At 49.4% G+C, this 16,195-nt stretch overlaps 1 protein-coding gene across 1 annotated transcript; it reads right to left on the bottom strand.

Moving 5' to 3' along the window:
* Positions 1-2,417: 2,417 nt before the first annotated feature.
* Positions 2,418-16,195, bottom strand: TEX261 (testis expressed 261). Its single transcript, XM_039541492.1, has 6 exons — positions 16,039-16,195; positions 11,742-11,821; positions 10,653-10,806; positions 5,989-6,056; positions 4,978-5,080; positions 2,418-4,024 (listed from the first exon to the last, which is right to left on the bottom strand). Exons 1-6 carry the CDS (start codon positions 16,106-16,108, stop codon positions 3,909-3,911), a joined length of 591 nt encoding a protein of 196 aa, XP_039397426.1. The 5' UTR covers positions 16,109-16,195; the 3' UTR covers positions 2,418-3,908.

The following is a 16,195-nucleotide window of genomic DNA, read 5'->3' as shown; positions in this document are numbered from 1 at the left end:
CCTGGGCCCTGATTTCTCTGCATTTCTTTGGTGTCACAACCTCAGGTTTCATTTTCAAACGTCGTCGTCTGTAACCCTTCTGGTTGCCAGCTGTGAGCTGATGCGGTACTGCCTGCCAGAGGTGGCAAACAGTTTGAAGCAGAGCTGGCAGCTGCACCGTTTGTCCCCACAGTATTAACTCTGAAACCTACCACTCACATCTCTGCATTGTTAATCTTAAACATATTTGCAAAAACATCCAGCTGAGGTGCCTAATCCAGGGTTGTTTTTTTTAATATAGTGGCAGATATTAGGGGGACAATCATAGGATTGTAGGAGTGGAAGGGACCTTGAGGAGTCATGGCAGGACTAAGTACTATGTAGGTCAGTGGTGGACAACCGGCGGCCTGTCAGGGTAATCCGCTGGCGGCCGCAAGAAGTTTTAAATTGACTGTCCGCAAGCATGGCCGCCCGTAGCTCCCAGTGGCCGCGGTTTTCTGTTCCCAGCCAATGGGAGCTGTGGAAAGCGGCACAGGCCGCAGGGACATGCTGGCCACCGCTTTCCGCAGCTCCCATTGGCCAGGAACGGCAAACCGCAGCCACTGGGAGCTATGGGCGGCCATGCCTGTAGATGGACAATGTTAACAAATTTCTCGCGGCCCACCAGCAGATTACCCTGATGGGCTGGGTGCAGCCTGCAGGCCGAGATTGCCAACCCCTGATGTAGATCATCTCTGACAGGTGTTTGTCTAACCTGCTGACAAAACCTGCAATGGCAGAGATTCCACAATTTCCCTGGGCAATTTACCGTATTCTAGGATGCCAAAGTGAATAAAATTCAAGCACCACTGCACCTCCCAAAATATGTTATATCAGCCCCCGCCCCACAGAAGGGAGGGGGAAAGAGGGAGATCCTACAGGACTACGCTCATGACTGTCCTGGTAACTATGATGGTATTATCAGGTCCTCACACAGGGTAGTTTTCACAGGGTAGACTGGACAGTTGGGCAAACACACTAGCCAGTTCTTGGCTTGTCAAAAAAATTAGACAAGAGTCCCATCTTTCCCCCACCACGTACTTCACTGCAAGCTGAACCTAGTAAGTTCCCTACAGCAGCTTCATCCAAATTAAACACGGAGGTTATTGAATAAATATGAAAAATAGTCAGCAAATTGGAGATGGGTAAACTGAGGCATAGAGTACGTGTCTTGCTCAAGCCCCCCGAGTCAAAGTCAGAACCCGGGAGTTCTTCCTGCCGGGTCCAGCAGAGTCGCTTCCTCCTTTTGCTCCTCAGTGTTCAAGCTCTGCATTCGGGTGGCAGGGCTGATCCATGCATCGTTTGTGCAGATTCAACCATATGAGTTAAGAGACAGAAACAACTGAATCAATGCAACTCCCAAGTGCGGATGCAGAATAAAGGGGTTTATCAGTATAGCTGGTTCTCGTAATTAGATCAGCAACTTTGTAGTGGTCTAACTCCATCCACTCTAAGAGCTTGCGCTGATGAAACTGAATCAGTTTCTAAACCAGTAGTTAAATCAGCCCAAGAGCTGTACAGCTCAGTCTTAATTAAGAACCTCAGCCTGCACTCCTCCACCCCTCTCCTCCTGCATTTTAGCTGTTTAGGGCCAGGTTTTGTAGGTGGATCCATGTGGACAGACCCTGTGCCCACATGAGCCCAGCTGAAGTCAATGGACCTTTACACATCATGTGAGTTCACCTGCTTGGATCCAGTTAACAGATTTTAAGGAACCATCAGATCACCTAATCTGACCTCCTAATAACTTGTGCTTGGCTGAAGCATCTTCCAGAAAGCCTGCCAAGCTGGATTTAGATATCAAGAGGTGGCGAATCCACCACTTCCCCTGAGATTTTATACTGAAGGTTATAATCACTTTCCCTTCCCCAGTTAGCACCTTATTTCCAATTGGAATTTGTCAGGCTTTAACTTCCAGGCATTGGTTCTTGTTCTGTCTTTCTCTGTTAGATTAACGAGCCTGTTTGTAACCAGTATTTTCTCCCCATGAAGGTACTTATACACGGCAGGGTCCTGGGCTGCGGTCAGAGCTCCAAGGTCCTCTGGTAATAAATAACTGTAATAAAGTCACCTCAATCTTTTTGATACACCCAACAGGCGTGTTCCTTAAATCTCTTATCATAAGGCATTCGCTCCAGCCCTCGAGTCATGTGTGGCTCTTCCAGGCACCCCCTCCAGTTCTTCACCATGCTTTTAAAAGTGTGACAGAATCTGGGCCTTATATGTTTAGCTCTCTGACGCAGAGTTAGCGAAGTACTGTATAGATCATATTTGGTGCTATACAAATCATACAGCCAGCACCCGTAGCCCTCTTACAAACAGGAGCATTGGACTGCTTCAGGGCTTGACAATTATGATTGTGGTGAAGTGTTGAGAGGGAGACAGCAAATTTCAGCTCCTTTGATCATAAGGCAAACTGCATCTAGAACCTTTATTAAAAGAGAGAATTGGTACTTGAACAGAAATCACGCTGCCATTAAATTAAGCATGAGAATGACAGATATCGTCAGAGGATCCCCCAGTCAAAGCCTGTGGTTTCCAGGCTCTTCTCAATACACAGGATAGATTTCAAAAGCTCTCAGTGGCCCTCATCCAGAGCTGGCCCACGAGAGAAGAGATTCATGTCTCAAGGAATCTTCATAAACCCTTTCAAAATGATGAGTAGACGCTGCCTGGTGGCAGAACTCCCAGTTCCAAAGTGTGACACCACCTTAATGAAAACATCTCTATTCCCGGCACAACGGTTAAAGGTGACCAGCAAAGGGGCAAAAATGAGGTTGGGCCCTGGTTTTGCTTCTTTATTATACATAAAAAACACCTACAAGTTTTTCTCACTGAACATTCAGGGTTGCTCAAACTCTTCCCTGCCCAGAAGACTCTCCGGGTGGCTGGAGAACTGTGTGGCATTGGAAACCTGACGGAGAAGGGAAGCGATGGTTATTCACAGCTCTGAACGCTGGCTCTCTGGTTTTGTCAGCACCAATTTAGCTCAACTGGCTAACACAGCAAGGAGAAGCGCTCTTTTTGAGGAAGAGTCAACATCCTTCAATGAAAAGTTTAGGAAGCCTACAAGCCACTTCTGAGCCCTCCAACAAGACTTCTAGCAAACCCAGCGAAGACAAACGTTGAAATGTCTTAGGTTAAAACAAACAGAAAAAAAATTATAGAAAAAAAACCCTTTAGGCCACCTTTAATCATCATCACAAAGCAGCAAAAGAGGCACATGTCCCATTTTTATCCCTGGCCAGTCACCTTTAAGAGCCGCAGGAGCAGAGTGCATCAGTGCACAGACACCCTGTGGTCTTGGCCTCTGTGTCCGGATCACGGATACGCATGTTGTAACGAGCGCGCGAGCTGCGTCACCAGCTCTCTCCATCGCTGGCAAGCTTCCAGACAGAAATGTTTTGGAATTCAAAAGTTTGGTTATTTTTTGAAATCATGGCTGTATGCAAACCCCAGTTAGACACTGCGTGTGTTCCTCCTGCCCTCGGACAAACTACGCCCTACAAAGGCTTTTGGCTTTAAATAAGAACAGATGGCAATGCCTCACATCATGGTCTCTGAACACAATGCATCGTTCGCGGAGGCTGCCGCCCTCCTTAAACTCAATTTGAGCAGAACCACCTCCTTGTCAGCAAGTCCCAGGGGATGATCGGAGAGGTATAAAAAGGCAACCTCCTGCATTTGCACCACCAGAGGCGTCGAGCACGCGTGTTTGACACGGCAGCTGCCTCTGGCCGTTGCACAGATTATACGTTCCTAACAAAATCCCTTGGAGAGAAGTGGAGGGGGGGGGTTCGCTGCAGACCCAGGGACAGCGCTGACGTTCACATCCAGCTAGGGTCTTCCCTTCGGCTTCGTCACAGTTCATGCCGGCCGCGGGGGCGGGGTCAATACATCTTTTGTCGACTGGGCAGAATGGCCTCCTTGATGAAGGAGAAGATGATGAGGATGCCGGAGCGCTTACCCCGCTTCCCCTTGGTGAAGTAGTTCGATACCACGTCATCTGTGGAGACAGGGAGCGCGGGCCAATGAGATCAAACCCACCAAATACTGCACCACGAGCTCTCTGAAGAATCACTCGGTCTTGGGTAAAGAAGAGTCCCCTTTAAAGTCTCAGGCCTGGTCTACACTGGGGGGGGAATTGACCTAAGATACGCAACTTCAGCTCTGAGAATAGCGTATCTTAGGTCAACTTACCTCGCATCACAGGGTCGACGGCCGCCGCTCCCCCGTCGACTCCGCTTCCACCTCTCGCCGCGGTGGAGTACAGGAGTCGATGGCAGAGCGATCGGGGATCGATTTATCGTGTCTACACTAGATGTGATAAATCGAGCCCCGACAGATCGAGCACTTAGATGGGCGTCCAGCAGAAGCTAAGTTTTGCCCAAGTGGAAGCAACAGCAGCTACTTGTTAGCTACCCAGGGGCATCTAATACAGCTGCGTTTCATAAGACGGGAATACTAATACCTGGCTCTTACAGAACTCCTCATCAGCAGATCTCAAAGCGCCCCACTGTCTTTAGTGCATTTATCCTCCCAACGCCCCCGTGAGGCGGCGAAATATCCCCACTTTACAGCTGGGGCACCCAGGCACAAGAGAAGCTAAGTGACTGGACAAGGTCACACGGGAAGTTTGTGAACACACAACTGAACCCACATCTCCCAAGTCCTAGGCTAGTGTCCTAACCACTGGGCAATCCTTCCTCATCTTTGACATGGGGGCCTCGTTCACAAAGACCACAAGGCCCCAGCAGGATTGCTGGCACTGCCAGACCACTCCTTAATAGGTTTTCTAAGTATATATCCTGCCCAGTTTTAAATGCCTTCCGCCCCACTATCCAGCCCTTCAGATCAAGTGGGATGTGTGGTCTCCACAAGTCACACCCTCGGGGGTCGAGGGGAGGGTAACAGCTAAGCATTTGCTCGAGCTGGTTCCAGAACATCAAATGCACTCACCTCCAGGCTGCACCGTAGAAGGTAGGACGTTCTCTCCGGCCGACAAGGACACAAAAAACGCAAAGGGAATTAACCACAAGCAGAACGTGAAGTAGGCAAGAACCTGCAGGTGAAACGTGAGAGGCAGTGAGACACCAAGCTACCATCAGATCACAACAGACTCACTGCAGCAGCTGCAGCTAACAATCCGGAAACGTCGGTTACCTAACCGCTAGGTTTCCACACGGACATTCCTCCTGGGGCAGAAGCCCACAAACTAGCAGCGTCTTGGTAGTCAAATCCAAGGATGGCAAAAATGGCATTTCAGACATTTTAGCGAGTACGAAGGAAGGGGAAAAAAATGCTCTGAGTGCCAAACAGGCTGCATCCCATGGGCTCAGACAGAAACCTTTCCCTGCTTCTGTGTCATCTGATAGCCTGCCATGCTCCGGGAACTGAGGGGTGGGAGGCAGATATGGAGAAAGCTGAAGTAAGACCAGACTAGAAGATAACAGCTCTCCGAGGTGGAGCCTGGTTCTCCACTAGATCTCTACAATAACCCTCTGGCCATAACTAGCATGCACACATCTTTATTTAGCTGTGTAGAAACCACTAGCTTAAATTCAGGTCTTGTCTACCCCAGAATACTCTACGATGTCTGGCGAACCGGGAGGTTTCATGCCTTTATTTAGGCTGAGGAAGCACGAAATCCACATTTTTGGATCCTTCAGAGAATCCTCTGGCAAAAAACATCCCCCAAAGAACCCAAAAGTGAAGACTCGACATTCCTGATATGGAAAAAACAAGCAGAAAAAAATACTTGGAGAAGTCCTGAGAGAAAACACTGTCACGGCATCTTTAATAAGCGCCAACAAAGGAGGGGAAGCCCCCAGATTGGGGACAGCTATTTTTTCTCGGCAGGTCACCTCTGACCTCCCTTCTCTTCTCCTCGCCTCCCACCAGCACTCCACTCCACACAGCTCAAACGTCTACAAAGGCTTAAAGAGATGCTTCTCCCAAATCGTCTCTTACCTCGGAGAACGGGTAATACTCGTCAGCAAAGTACTGGAACGCTAAGTAGTGGTTCAATATAACAAGCACTGCCAAAGAAAAGGAGAGAATGAATTGCCAGATATAAAGCAATACCCATCACCCCGCTTATTTTGCAGGCTCATTGAAGTGAGGCACCTTCCCTGACCGTAGGCCCTGGAAAACAGTAGTATGAAAGCCATCAGAGATACAATCATACCGTTACTTTGTCCCCAGCAATGGATCCAACACAAAGTTAATATCTTATTACCACCAGGATAACCCCTCTCGTCACAACACAAACATCTCTGATGACAAAGGAAGTGCAGTTCAAGTGGCCAGAGCAGAGAGCTAGGACATCTGACCTCTTTGCCACTTATTGTGTGTGACAACGGTCACACTTCTCTGTTGGGGAATCCCAGGAGGAGGAGTCTAGCGTCCGTAAGGCTCTAGGACACACAACAGTTGAAGACAGCAAAGAATCCTGTGGCACCTTATAGACTAACAGACGTTTTGCAGCATGAGCTTTCGTGGGTGAATACCCACTTCTTCGGATGCTCATGCTGCAAAACATCTGTTAGTCTATAAGGTGCCACAGGATTCTTTGCTGCTTTTACAGATCCAGACTAACACGGCTACCTCTCTGATACTTAACAGTTGAAGACAGTAATGTCCCACTACCGCTGCTGCACAAAGGGAGTTTTAAATGGGGCGGAATAGCAGGCCAAGTTAGAAGGTGGCCAGGAAAGAGGGTTTAACACCTCTAGCTCTTGCAAGAAGCGTCAATGGCTTTTTAAGAGCCGGGGGGGTCAGAACTTGGTTTTATGTCTCGTTCAAAAGAGAGCATTGCCAACAGCACAGCGCCCCATAGCGCCACGCCTGGGCACTGCTCCAGAACTGACTCAGAGCAGCGACTCCACCTTCTGGAGCACCAAGACCACTTCCTACAGTCCCTTGGAGATCTCCTATGCAAGAACAGACCCGATCCCATCCTGCACACATGCAGCAATCTGAGAGGATCAAACCACCAGGGGGTTGGGCTTGTAGGACACCTGGAATGCCAAGCTCCGGATGACATGCCAGTGGAGAGCTGCTCTCCTTTTCAGGAAGCAGATAGACTCACATTAGACATTTAGAACTAAAGGGGTTTTTTTTTAATCATATACCCAGAGCTCTCTAGAACATACACAGGAACGCTGAGAGGTCACGTCAGGAGTCGTTTAAATAATTCAGTGCTACTGAAATCATTTAAATCTACCTAGCTGCTGACACACCAATGGTCCAGCTAGTCCAGTGTCTTACTTAAATGAAGCTTGTCCCAGCATAGCAGACAAGTACAACGAGGCAATATCAGAGCTGCAGCTTCATACTTGCAGTGTATGAAGTAAAGAGTCCAACTAGGGTGCTGGTGTTGGAAGACCAAAGCTCAGTACTGCCCCATTGTCCCCCAGTGGTCCCATCCTGTCTAATGTCTCTTATAGTTTGTTGTGAGCTCCCTGGGACATGGACTGCCTTTCCCAGCAGCGCACAATGGGGCCCTGGTCTACAACTGGGGGTTCCTAGTGTGATGGTGTGTAGCAAGAACGATAACAGGGGCACACTACTGTTACAATCACTAATGTATCACTACCGCTGCACAACTGCAATAACTGTGATACAAAGTACGTCACGTACGGTATCAATGGAAAAGCTGCCATCTGCTAAGTACGATGATCCTGTTTATATGCATGTAACATCTTTGCATCGGACGTTATGAATATTGGCGGTGTGTTTGTATCTCAGACATGTTGTGTTCGTGGGTGACTCGCCTCAGCCCAATTTACATTCAGACTAGCCATCGCTGGTTAGTCAGCCACGGAAAGGCATCAGCTCTTCAGAGACCCCTTCCTGGGGACGCCTCAGAGTGGAGCCGATGGCTACCCCTCTGATTCAGCAAAGCATGTAAGGACATGTGAGCTAAGACTCCATCTTTTACAGTGACTTTCCATGCCCACGTGAGCCTGTGTTCCATATTCGCCAGGAACTTTCCATTCACAAGAGCCAAGCTAGAAATTGCAAGCTGTGCTATCACTGCTCTGTTTTCCTGTTTCTCATCTCTGGACTGTGATTTTTCTAAGGAAGCTTGGAACAAAGGACCGAATGACCCTCTACCTGTTGGGTGAACCAGATAGAGTTATTACAAGCCAGCAAACTGAACATCACGGCTATGATCCTGAGTTAGAGACTCTGGAAATCACTTGTAATGTATACGACTCTTAACTATTTAACAACTCTCTTCTCTTCTTTTTATGTTACTAAACCTTTAGTTTTTAGTTACAAAAGGACTGGCATCCGTGTGATTTTGGGGTAAGATCTGAGACAGATATTGACCTGGAGAAGTGGCTGATCCTTTGTGATTGGAAGAACTTTACATATAATGAATCTGGTTCTCAGTAACCTCATCGTAAAGACCAGCTGTCTGGGTGGGGATAAGGGCTGGATTGCCTAGGGGACTGTGTTTTAGCTTCTTGATAACCAGTGTGGTGTTACAGAAGCTCATTTTGTTACTGGTTTGGTGTCTAATGTTAGAACAGCCACCAGTTTGGGATGCGTCTGCCCTCTCATTATCAGTCTGTCCTGAATTTGGCGTTCTCAGCTCCGACCCACACCAGGCCGGTCCGCACCTCGGTGCTATACTAATGCAAATAATAGATAACGAGAATTTGTTCAACTTTCTTTTTAGTTCAAGAACACGGTCAAGTGACAAATCCTTTACCTGCATTACTAACAGCTAGACATTATTAGACTAAAATCATTTTAACCATCTGAATTCACCATTCCTCAGTGACTGTTTCCCTTTCCTTGTGCTTCACTCAGACTGGACAGGAAACTAACTGGTCAGTTTTGCTTTCTCCTGGGCTGGCAGGACAGTTGTTAATTAATCATACAACTTGGCCCATCCACGGCATCTTCCACCTGAGCATCTCGAGGAGCCCCCAGGGGACAAAGAAATGTTACCATGCCCAGCTGGGGAGCCTGAGGAACAGAGGGCCAAGGACTTGCCCAAGATCACTCAGGGAGTCTGTAGCACTCCTGGGAATAGAACCCAGAAGGCTGTAAAGCTGGGGTACCCACAGCACACGGAATGCTGAAATCCAAACCGTAACACCCACCGCTTTAAATCCAGCGAGCCGCGTCTTTCCCTGGGCGATGCTCTCAAATTCCCACATGAATTCCTGATCCCACATGGGGTGTATTTTCCATCGAGTAGGAAAAATTACGGCGTGATGGGGTTTATATGGTCTCTCCTGGCAGTGCTGTAAGAGTACACGCACCATCCTAGTGCGCATCCTTTCCCAAAACTTTTCCAGTCTGCTTTTAAAAATATATTCCCCTTTAATCAAATACACCTCCCACAGAGCATCTGATGAGCACAGGGAAATCTGAGCCTTAAGTACAGAGCAGCATCTCCTACAAGTGCAGTACTTACAGGCTGATAGCATGGTCTGGTGGGTAGAGCACACCCTCCGTTCTGGTTCCACCTGTCATTGCTGTGTAACTCTGGGCAAGTTACTCCAGGAAGGAAGAACAGACTTGAACATAAGAACGTCCATACCAGGTCAGATCAAAGGTCCATCTAGCCCAGTGTCCTGTCTGCCGACAGTGGCCAATGCCAGGTGCCCCAGAGGGACTGAACAGAACAGGGAATCATTGAGTGATCCATCCCGTTGCCCATTCCCAGCTTCTGGCAAAGAGAGGCTAGGGACACCATCCCTGCCCATCCTGGCTAATAGCCATTGATGGACCTGTCCTCCAGGAATTTATCTAGTTCTTTTTTGAACCCTGTTATAGTCTTGGCCTTCACAACATCCTTTGGCAAGGAGTTCCACATGCTGACTGTGTGTCGTGTGAAGAAATACTTCCTTTTGTTTGTTTTAAACCTGCTGTCTACTAATTTCATTGGGTGACCCCTAGTTCTTGTGTTATGAGAAGGAGTAAATAACACTTCCTTATTTACTTTCTCCAAACCAGTCATGATTTTATAGACCTCAATCATATCCCTCCTCTTAGTTGTCTCTTTTCCAAGCTGAAAAGTCTGAGTCTTATTAATCTCTCCTCATATGGCAGCCTTTCCATACCCCTAATAGTTTTTGTTGACCTTTTCTGACCTTTTCCAATTCCAATATATCTTTTTTGAGATGAGGCGACCACATCTGCATGCAGTATTCAAGATGTGGGGGTACCACAGATTTATATAGAGGCAACAGGATATTGTCTGTCTTATTATCTATCCCTTTCTTAATGGTGCCCAGCATTCTGTTCGCTTTTTTGACTGCCACTGCACACTGCGGGTAAGAGACAGGACTGAAAGCCAGTAGATCTGGGTTCTGTTCCCGGCTTTGCCACGGGCTATCCACCTCTGCCTGTGCTTTATAATCCCCAGATGCAAGGTGTTGAACTAAACTCAACATATACTCCATTAGCACAGCACTTGCTAATGCCACAGGATGTGTTGCAAAAGACTCAAATGTCTGGGACTAGCTGGCCCAGAGACACAGCTGAACCTGTGGTGGAGGTGGCAGAAGCTCCTGAGGTGGTCTCCCGCCGCCCTCTCAAATGCCTGTCCCCTCGCTGGCAAACCCCAGCGGCACACAATCCCCCTGCTCCCCAAAGGCAGCCAGACTCACCGCACGACAGTATAAAGTTTGGCGATGTCAGCATGATGAAAGGGAACGTCTGCAGCAGGCCGAAATAGACCAGGTTGGTGAAGAGGCCCACGCCCACCATGAAGCCAGGAAAGCGTTCAAAGAGGTACAGGCCTACGAGCACCGCTGTAGAGAACTGAAACAGAGAAATGCCCCAGCCCACAGTTATTCCAGCCTCTCTATCACGTACACCCCCTGGCAAGCAGAGGAGTTGCAAGTGCTCAGTTCATCCAAGGCCAGGCCCAGGGACAGCTGTGTGACCTGTGATTGCTCTACAACAAGCCTGTGGATATCTGGGTGACATTTGATGGCCTATTACATACAGATCAAGCCAGAGCTAATGGTCCGTTCTGGCCTTAAACTCTATGGGACTATGAATCTGTCTCCAGGACGTCTCGTGGCAACTTCAGATCACACTAAGTTTCAGCTGCTGCAAGTATCAGTGACCTTACGCTGCCGAGGGGACCTGCTGATGTTACCACCCCTCGCTGATCCCCACTTTGAAGGCCTTTTGGAGCAGCTCTCTAAATCGTCCCTCTCCCCTCTGACGTGCAGGCTCCGCTCCTCCATTTAAGAGGTCAGGATGCATGGACTCAGCTGTCCCTTTCAGTCCTGCCCTAGGGGATCAGCCAAGCAAAGGGAGTTTCTCTAGGGGCACCGTGCCTGAGAAGCACCTTCCCTGGAGGCAGGAGCCCTCTGCCACTCATCTGTAAGGCAGTATCTGCTGAGCAGCGAGGTCTACTGGATAGAGCGCTGGACTGGGACCTCAGGAGACCTGTGTTCTAGTTCTGACTCTGCCGCTGGTCTACAGGTGACTTTAGGCAAGTCCTTTGCCCTCTCTGAGACTCAGATTCCCCATCTGTAAGATGGGGCTAATGACCGACCTCCTTTGCAAAGTGCTCTGAGATCTACGGATGAAACGGGTAGATCTGTCCTACCCCCGTCCCAATTTTTCACACTTGCTGACTGGTCACCCTAGCTAGTACATGTCTAAGTGGTCCTTCAAAGATAATCTAATCTACTTCCCCGCCACCACAGGACTGTTATGAGCACAAACAGCCAGAGACTTACCCAGATCATGTATTTGATTATTCTGCTAGTAGCTACGGTGTATTCTTCTATTAGCTCCGCCAGATAGTAGAGGCCAGCGGCTAGAAGGGAAACAGAGGGGTTCTTTCAGGCTCAGACTCAGGGGCGGCTCTAGGAATTGCGCCGCCCCAAGCAGGGCGGCACGCCGCAGGGGGCGCTCTGGGGGTCGCCGGTCCCGCGGCTCCGGTGGACCCCCTGCAGACGTGCCTGCGGAGGGTCCGCTGGGTCCCGTGGCTCCGGTGGACCTCCCGCAGGCACGCCGCCCCAAGCACACGCTTGGCACGCTGGGGTCTGGAGCCGGCCCTGCTCAGACTCTCACTGCAGCTCACAGCCAGAAGCTGCTCACGCCAACTAGACTGGTCATTTTGAGGGGATTTTGACCCCACAGATTCATCAACTCCAAAAGCACCAGAAGCCTTGTAGCCGTTTCCAAGACATTGTGGCCTGGACTTTCAGAGCCAGGCTCTAATTGGAGGGGCCTCCAGTTTTGGCTACCCAACTTGAGTAACACTGGCCTGGTTTTCACAGGTGCTGGGCAGTTGACTTCATTTGAAAAATTGGATCTGCGTATCCAGGAAAAACAGTTCCACCATTACTGCCGGGCTCACCAAGCGACTTGGACCAGATGGGCTTGAAGTCGGTAATGATCAGCCCATTCTGGGGTGATGGACAGATGCAGAACAGATGACAACCCCTGCCCCAAGAGCTTACAACCGAAAGGCGAGACGCACCAGATGGGTGAAACAATTTACAAGCAGAGCAACCCAAATAGGATTTTAAGCAAACAGACTAGGTGTGCCTGCGATTTGCAGCGAATCAACACCAATGATCATAGTTACAGCTGCTCTTGCAGTTTCAAATGGAGGTTCTTCAGACCCCATCTAAACTGTTGGGTGATGTCATTGGGCACTGTTAAACAGCTGCCTGCCTTCCACTCCAGAGGTGGATGCATTTCAATGATGGGGGAGGCATGATCCAGGGTGGATAAAAATCAATATTTAAAAAAAAACAACTAAAAAAAAAGATTTTTTTGATTTAAATCGAATTTTTTGACAAAATGCTTTTTGAAGAAAAAAGCAATCTAAAGATAGTTTTAATTAAGATACATTATAGCTCAAAGAGATCTCCTCATGGAACAGGGATTATAAATTCTAATTCTATAGTATGAGACAATATATGCATGTAATGTTTAAGAAAAGTTTTGTAAATAAGTTCCAATGGTTCATGGATTAGGGACCCAATTTTATGGGGTTCCAGGGGCTTCTGTACAGATTATTTAGGTTAATCTTTCTATCAACCCAACGGGACTCAGTGCTCAGTCTAGAAGATACCATCAGAGATGCTTAGTTTTCAATTCTCAAACTGTGGATTTGTTTCTCCAGAGATAACATACTTGTTAACAGCAAAAATGTTTTAAATAAATAAATATACAGAGGTGAGAAATAACAGACCTCAACCCTATTGTCCCTCTGCAAATTTGTGTACACAGAGTCACTCCCTTACCTCTCCCTAAAAGTGCAAAGTTCCAAAAACTTCAATGAATAGAAGATTGTTGGGGGCGGACTACATCTGGACAAGGAGGAGAAGTCTGGAGATAAATGTGAGAAGGGAGGGACAGGCAGGAGAAACAAAAGTGAAACTGTTTGAGCAGCATATTCCAGAAGTCTTGAGCTCTTTCTGAGTGTCGTCCTCACTGATTTGAGATCTACATACCACCCTCTCACTAGAAGGGAAAACCTATAATGGCAGCAGGCCATAAAAGACACCCTGTTTGGGAATAAGAACCATTCAAGAAATATATTTGCTGATGATGTTTTAAAGAAAGTCACACCAGTGAACTGGTGGAAGTCACTTAAGCACCTGGATTCAGACACTGCTAAAGTGATAATCTCACTTTTAACAGCAGTAGCTTCTTCTGCTAGAAATTGAGAAATCGTTTGGACCTGAAAAAGCCAGAAAGCTTGTTTTTCTTTTCCAGATTATGAACAAACAGGAAAATGAAGGTGAAGACGATTGTGTTAGCTGCAGAAGCCAATATTTTAAGTTTCTCATGTTGACTGGCTGACAAAGTTGATTTTTGTTTTTTAAAATATTTAACTTAACTATTTTAGTTAAAAACAATTTTAACAAAAACAAACCTGATTTAAAGAACTTGAATGAACTTGTTTTGTTAAAATATTGTATGTTTGCTAATGAAGAAAAATCCAGATTACGTAACGTTGTTGTTTTAGTTAAATAAATCAATTTAAATGTCTGTCTGGTGATGTTCTCTTCCTAATAAAACATGGCAAGAAAATCCTCCAAATATTAATGATTAACCCGTTGAATTGGAGATATTTATGAAGTCATTGGGAGGAGAACTATCTGCTTCACTTACCTTTGGTAAAAGAAATAACCAATCATTCATTTTCCGATATAGCTGTAAAACTAATCTGAAAAGTTTTCAAAATAAATCCTGTTTACAAATGTATAGTGTGTCCCTTCTAAAAATGAAACCTACCTCGATCTCTGAGTTGTGAAGAATCTGTATTAAGGTTGTAACAAGCAACAAGAATGCACTTCTATGTAGGAACCCGTGATTAAATTGAGTCTCCCTGACTAGTGATTTAAATCAAACCCACCCTGGCATGATCCCTAAACTCTTTCAGATGAGAGGTCCTAGAGAGCATCAGTGTCATGATTTAGTGTGGTCGCAGTCACGGGCCACAATCCGAACAGGGCCCACTTACGGCAGGAACAGGACAAACACAAGCAGACAAGGTCTCTGCTCCAGACAGCTTACACTCTATGAGGCACAAAACTGGGGCCAACACATCAGATAATCACAGATTTGAGAGATGGAAACAGCCCCTTGTAGCAGCCAGTTCCACCCTGACCAGGGCAGGGCTGGTCCCAGCAATAAAATTCCTGTTGCTTTGTCCAGTCTTCTGCATCCTATATTTTTGCTAGTTCCGTTAGCGACCCTGTGGCCTGTTGCTATTTTTCAGCTCCCCTTTGAACCAGGCAGCGGTTTGCAGACAAAGCTGCAGCTGGGAGAAAAGCGCATCCCGGGGCCCTCAGAGATGGGAAGCGAGATTGTTCCTGTCTCGGGGCGGCCTTGGAAAACGTCTGTTCTAACACTGTGGCTGCCTGGAATTCGCTCTGAGTTGCCCCCTTGGGTTTCACTTGGGTTGGGTGAAGGTGCCAAGCCCTGAACACAGGAGTGGCTGCAGCACCAGTACAGCGAGCACAGGGCCGGTGCCCCATCGCACTGTCTACCAACCTGCCGCGCGGCTGGCACGGGCACCCACCCAGCCGGCGAGAGGGCGCTCACTCTGCACTGCTCAGAGGGGTGCAGCCAGAGGCACAGGGGGTCGTGATGGGGGAGCTGCCCTCACGGAACAGGAGCAATCACCCCAAAGGCAGAGCACAGCGCAGGCGACCTGGAACCGGGTCGGACACTGCTCTGACCACCTGCAGGGAACAGGCTGGACACCCTATTCCCTCTCCTCCCCCAGCTGCACCTACCCTGGTCCCCCGTCCCCCCCCCCCCAACCCAGCATCGGGGGCCTTTCCAGCACCACACCCCCAGAACAAAGGCAGCCCCAGGCCTGAGACATCTACAGCCCCCCCCAAAGCGCATCCCCGACTCACCCCCAACTCTGCACCTCCCCCCGCCCCACAGGGAGTCCTCGGTTAAGTCCTCTGGTGCCAGGGGGAATAGGAGGGAGATGGGGGGCGGGCCGGTCCCAGAGGGGATCAGGTGGTCGGGGGTGGGGCAAGGGAAGGAACAGGCGGGTCGCTCTGGGGCGGGGGGAGGTCTGGGCAGGATGGCGGGATAGCCAGGGAAGGGAGAGAACAAGGGGGGCCGACCGGTGGGGGGCGGACCGGGGGGTTCCGGGCTCTCACCGATGGCCAGGGAGGGGCCGGTCGGTGGGGGCACGGACCGGGGTTCGGGCTCACTGATGGCCAGGGAGGGTGGGGGCACGGACCAGTGGGGGGCACGGGCCAGGGGTTCGGACTCACACCAATGGCCCGGGAGGGGCGGGGACGGACGGTGCAGGGGAGACCGTGAGGGGTGGGGTCGGGCTCTCACCGATGGCCAGGGAGGGCCGGGGGGCACGGACCGGGTGGGGTCGGGCTCTCACCGATGGCCAGGGAGGGGCGGGGGCACGGATCGCGGGGTCCGGCTCTCACCGATGGCCAGGAGGGGCGGGGGGCACGGATCGCAGGGGGTCCGGGCTCTCACCGATCGCCAGGGAGGGCGGGGGCACGGATCGCGGGGGTCCCGGGCTCTCACCGATCGCCAGGGTGACCAGCGCCACCTGGATGAGCAGCGAGAACCAGCTCAGCGCGTAGATGAACCACATGGCGCCGGGCGGGCAGCGATCGCGGCCCCTCGCTCCGCCGCTCCGGGCCCAGGCCGCCGCCGCTTCCCGTCCGCGTCCGGCCGCTGC

This window comes from Mauremys reevesii, linkage group 5, assembly GCF_016161935.1.
Source record: "Mauremys reevesii isolate NIE-2019 linkage group 5, ASM1616193v1, whole genome shotgun sequence".
NCBI lineage: Eukaryota > Metazoa > Chordata > Testudines > Geoemydidae > Mauremys > Mauremys reevesii.
Note: the sequence above shows the minus strand (reverse complement) of the source record. Positions and strands in the feature narration are given on the sequence as shown.

Bases quoted from the DNA above. Each gene is read 5' to 3' on its own strand.
- TEX261 (XM_039541492.1), bottom strand. From the start codon at position 16,108: ATGTGGTTCATCTACGCGCTGAGCTGGTTCTCGCTGCTCATCCAGGTG. The intron at 11,822-16,038 runs GTGAGAGCCCGG...TTTCCCTTCTAG, and splicing joins GCTGGTCACCCTGGCGATCG to CCGCTGGCCTCTACTATCTG. The intron at 6,057-10,652 runs GTGAGTCTGGCT...TTTCTTTGGCAG, and splicing joins AAACTTTATACTGTCGTGCG to TGCTTGTTATATTGAACCAC.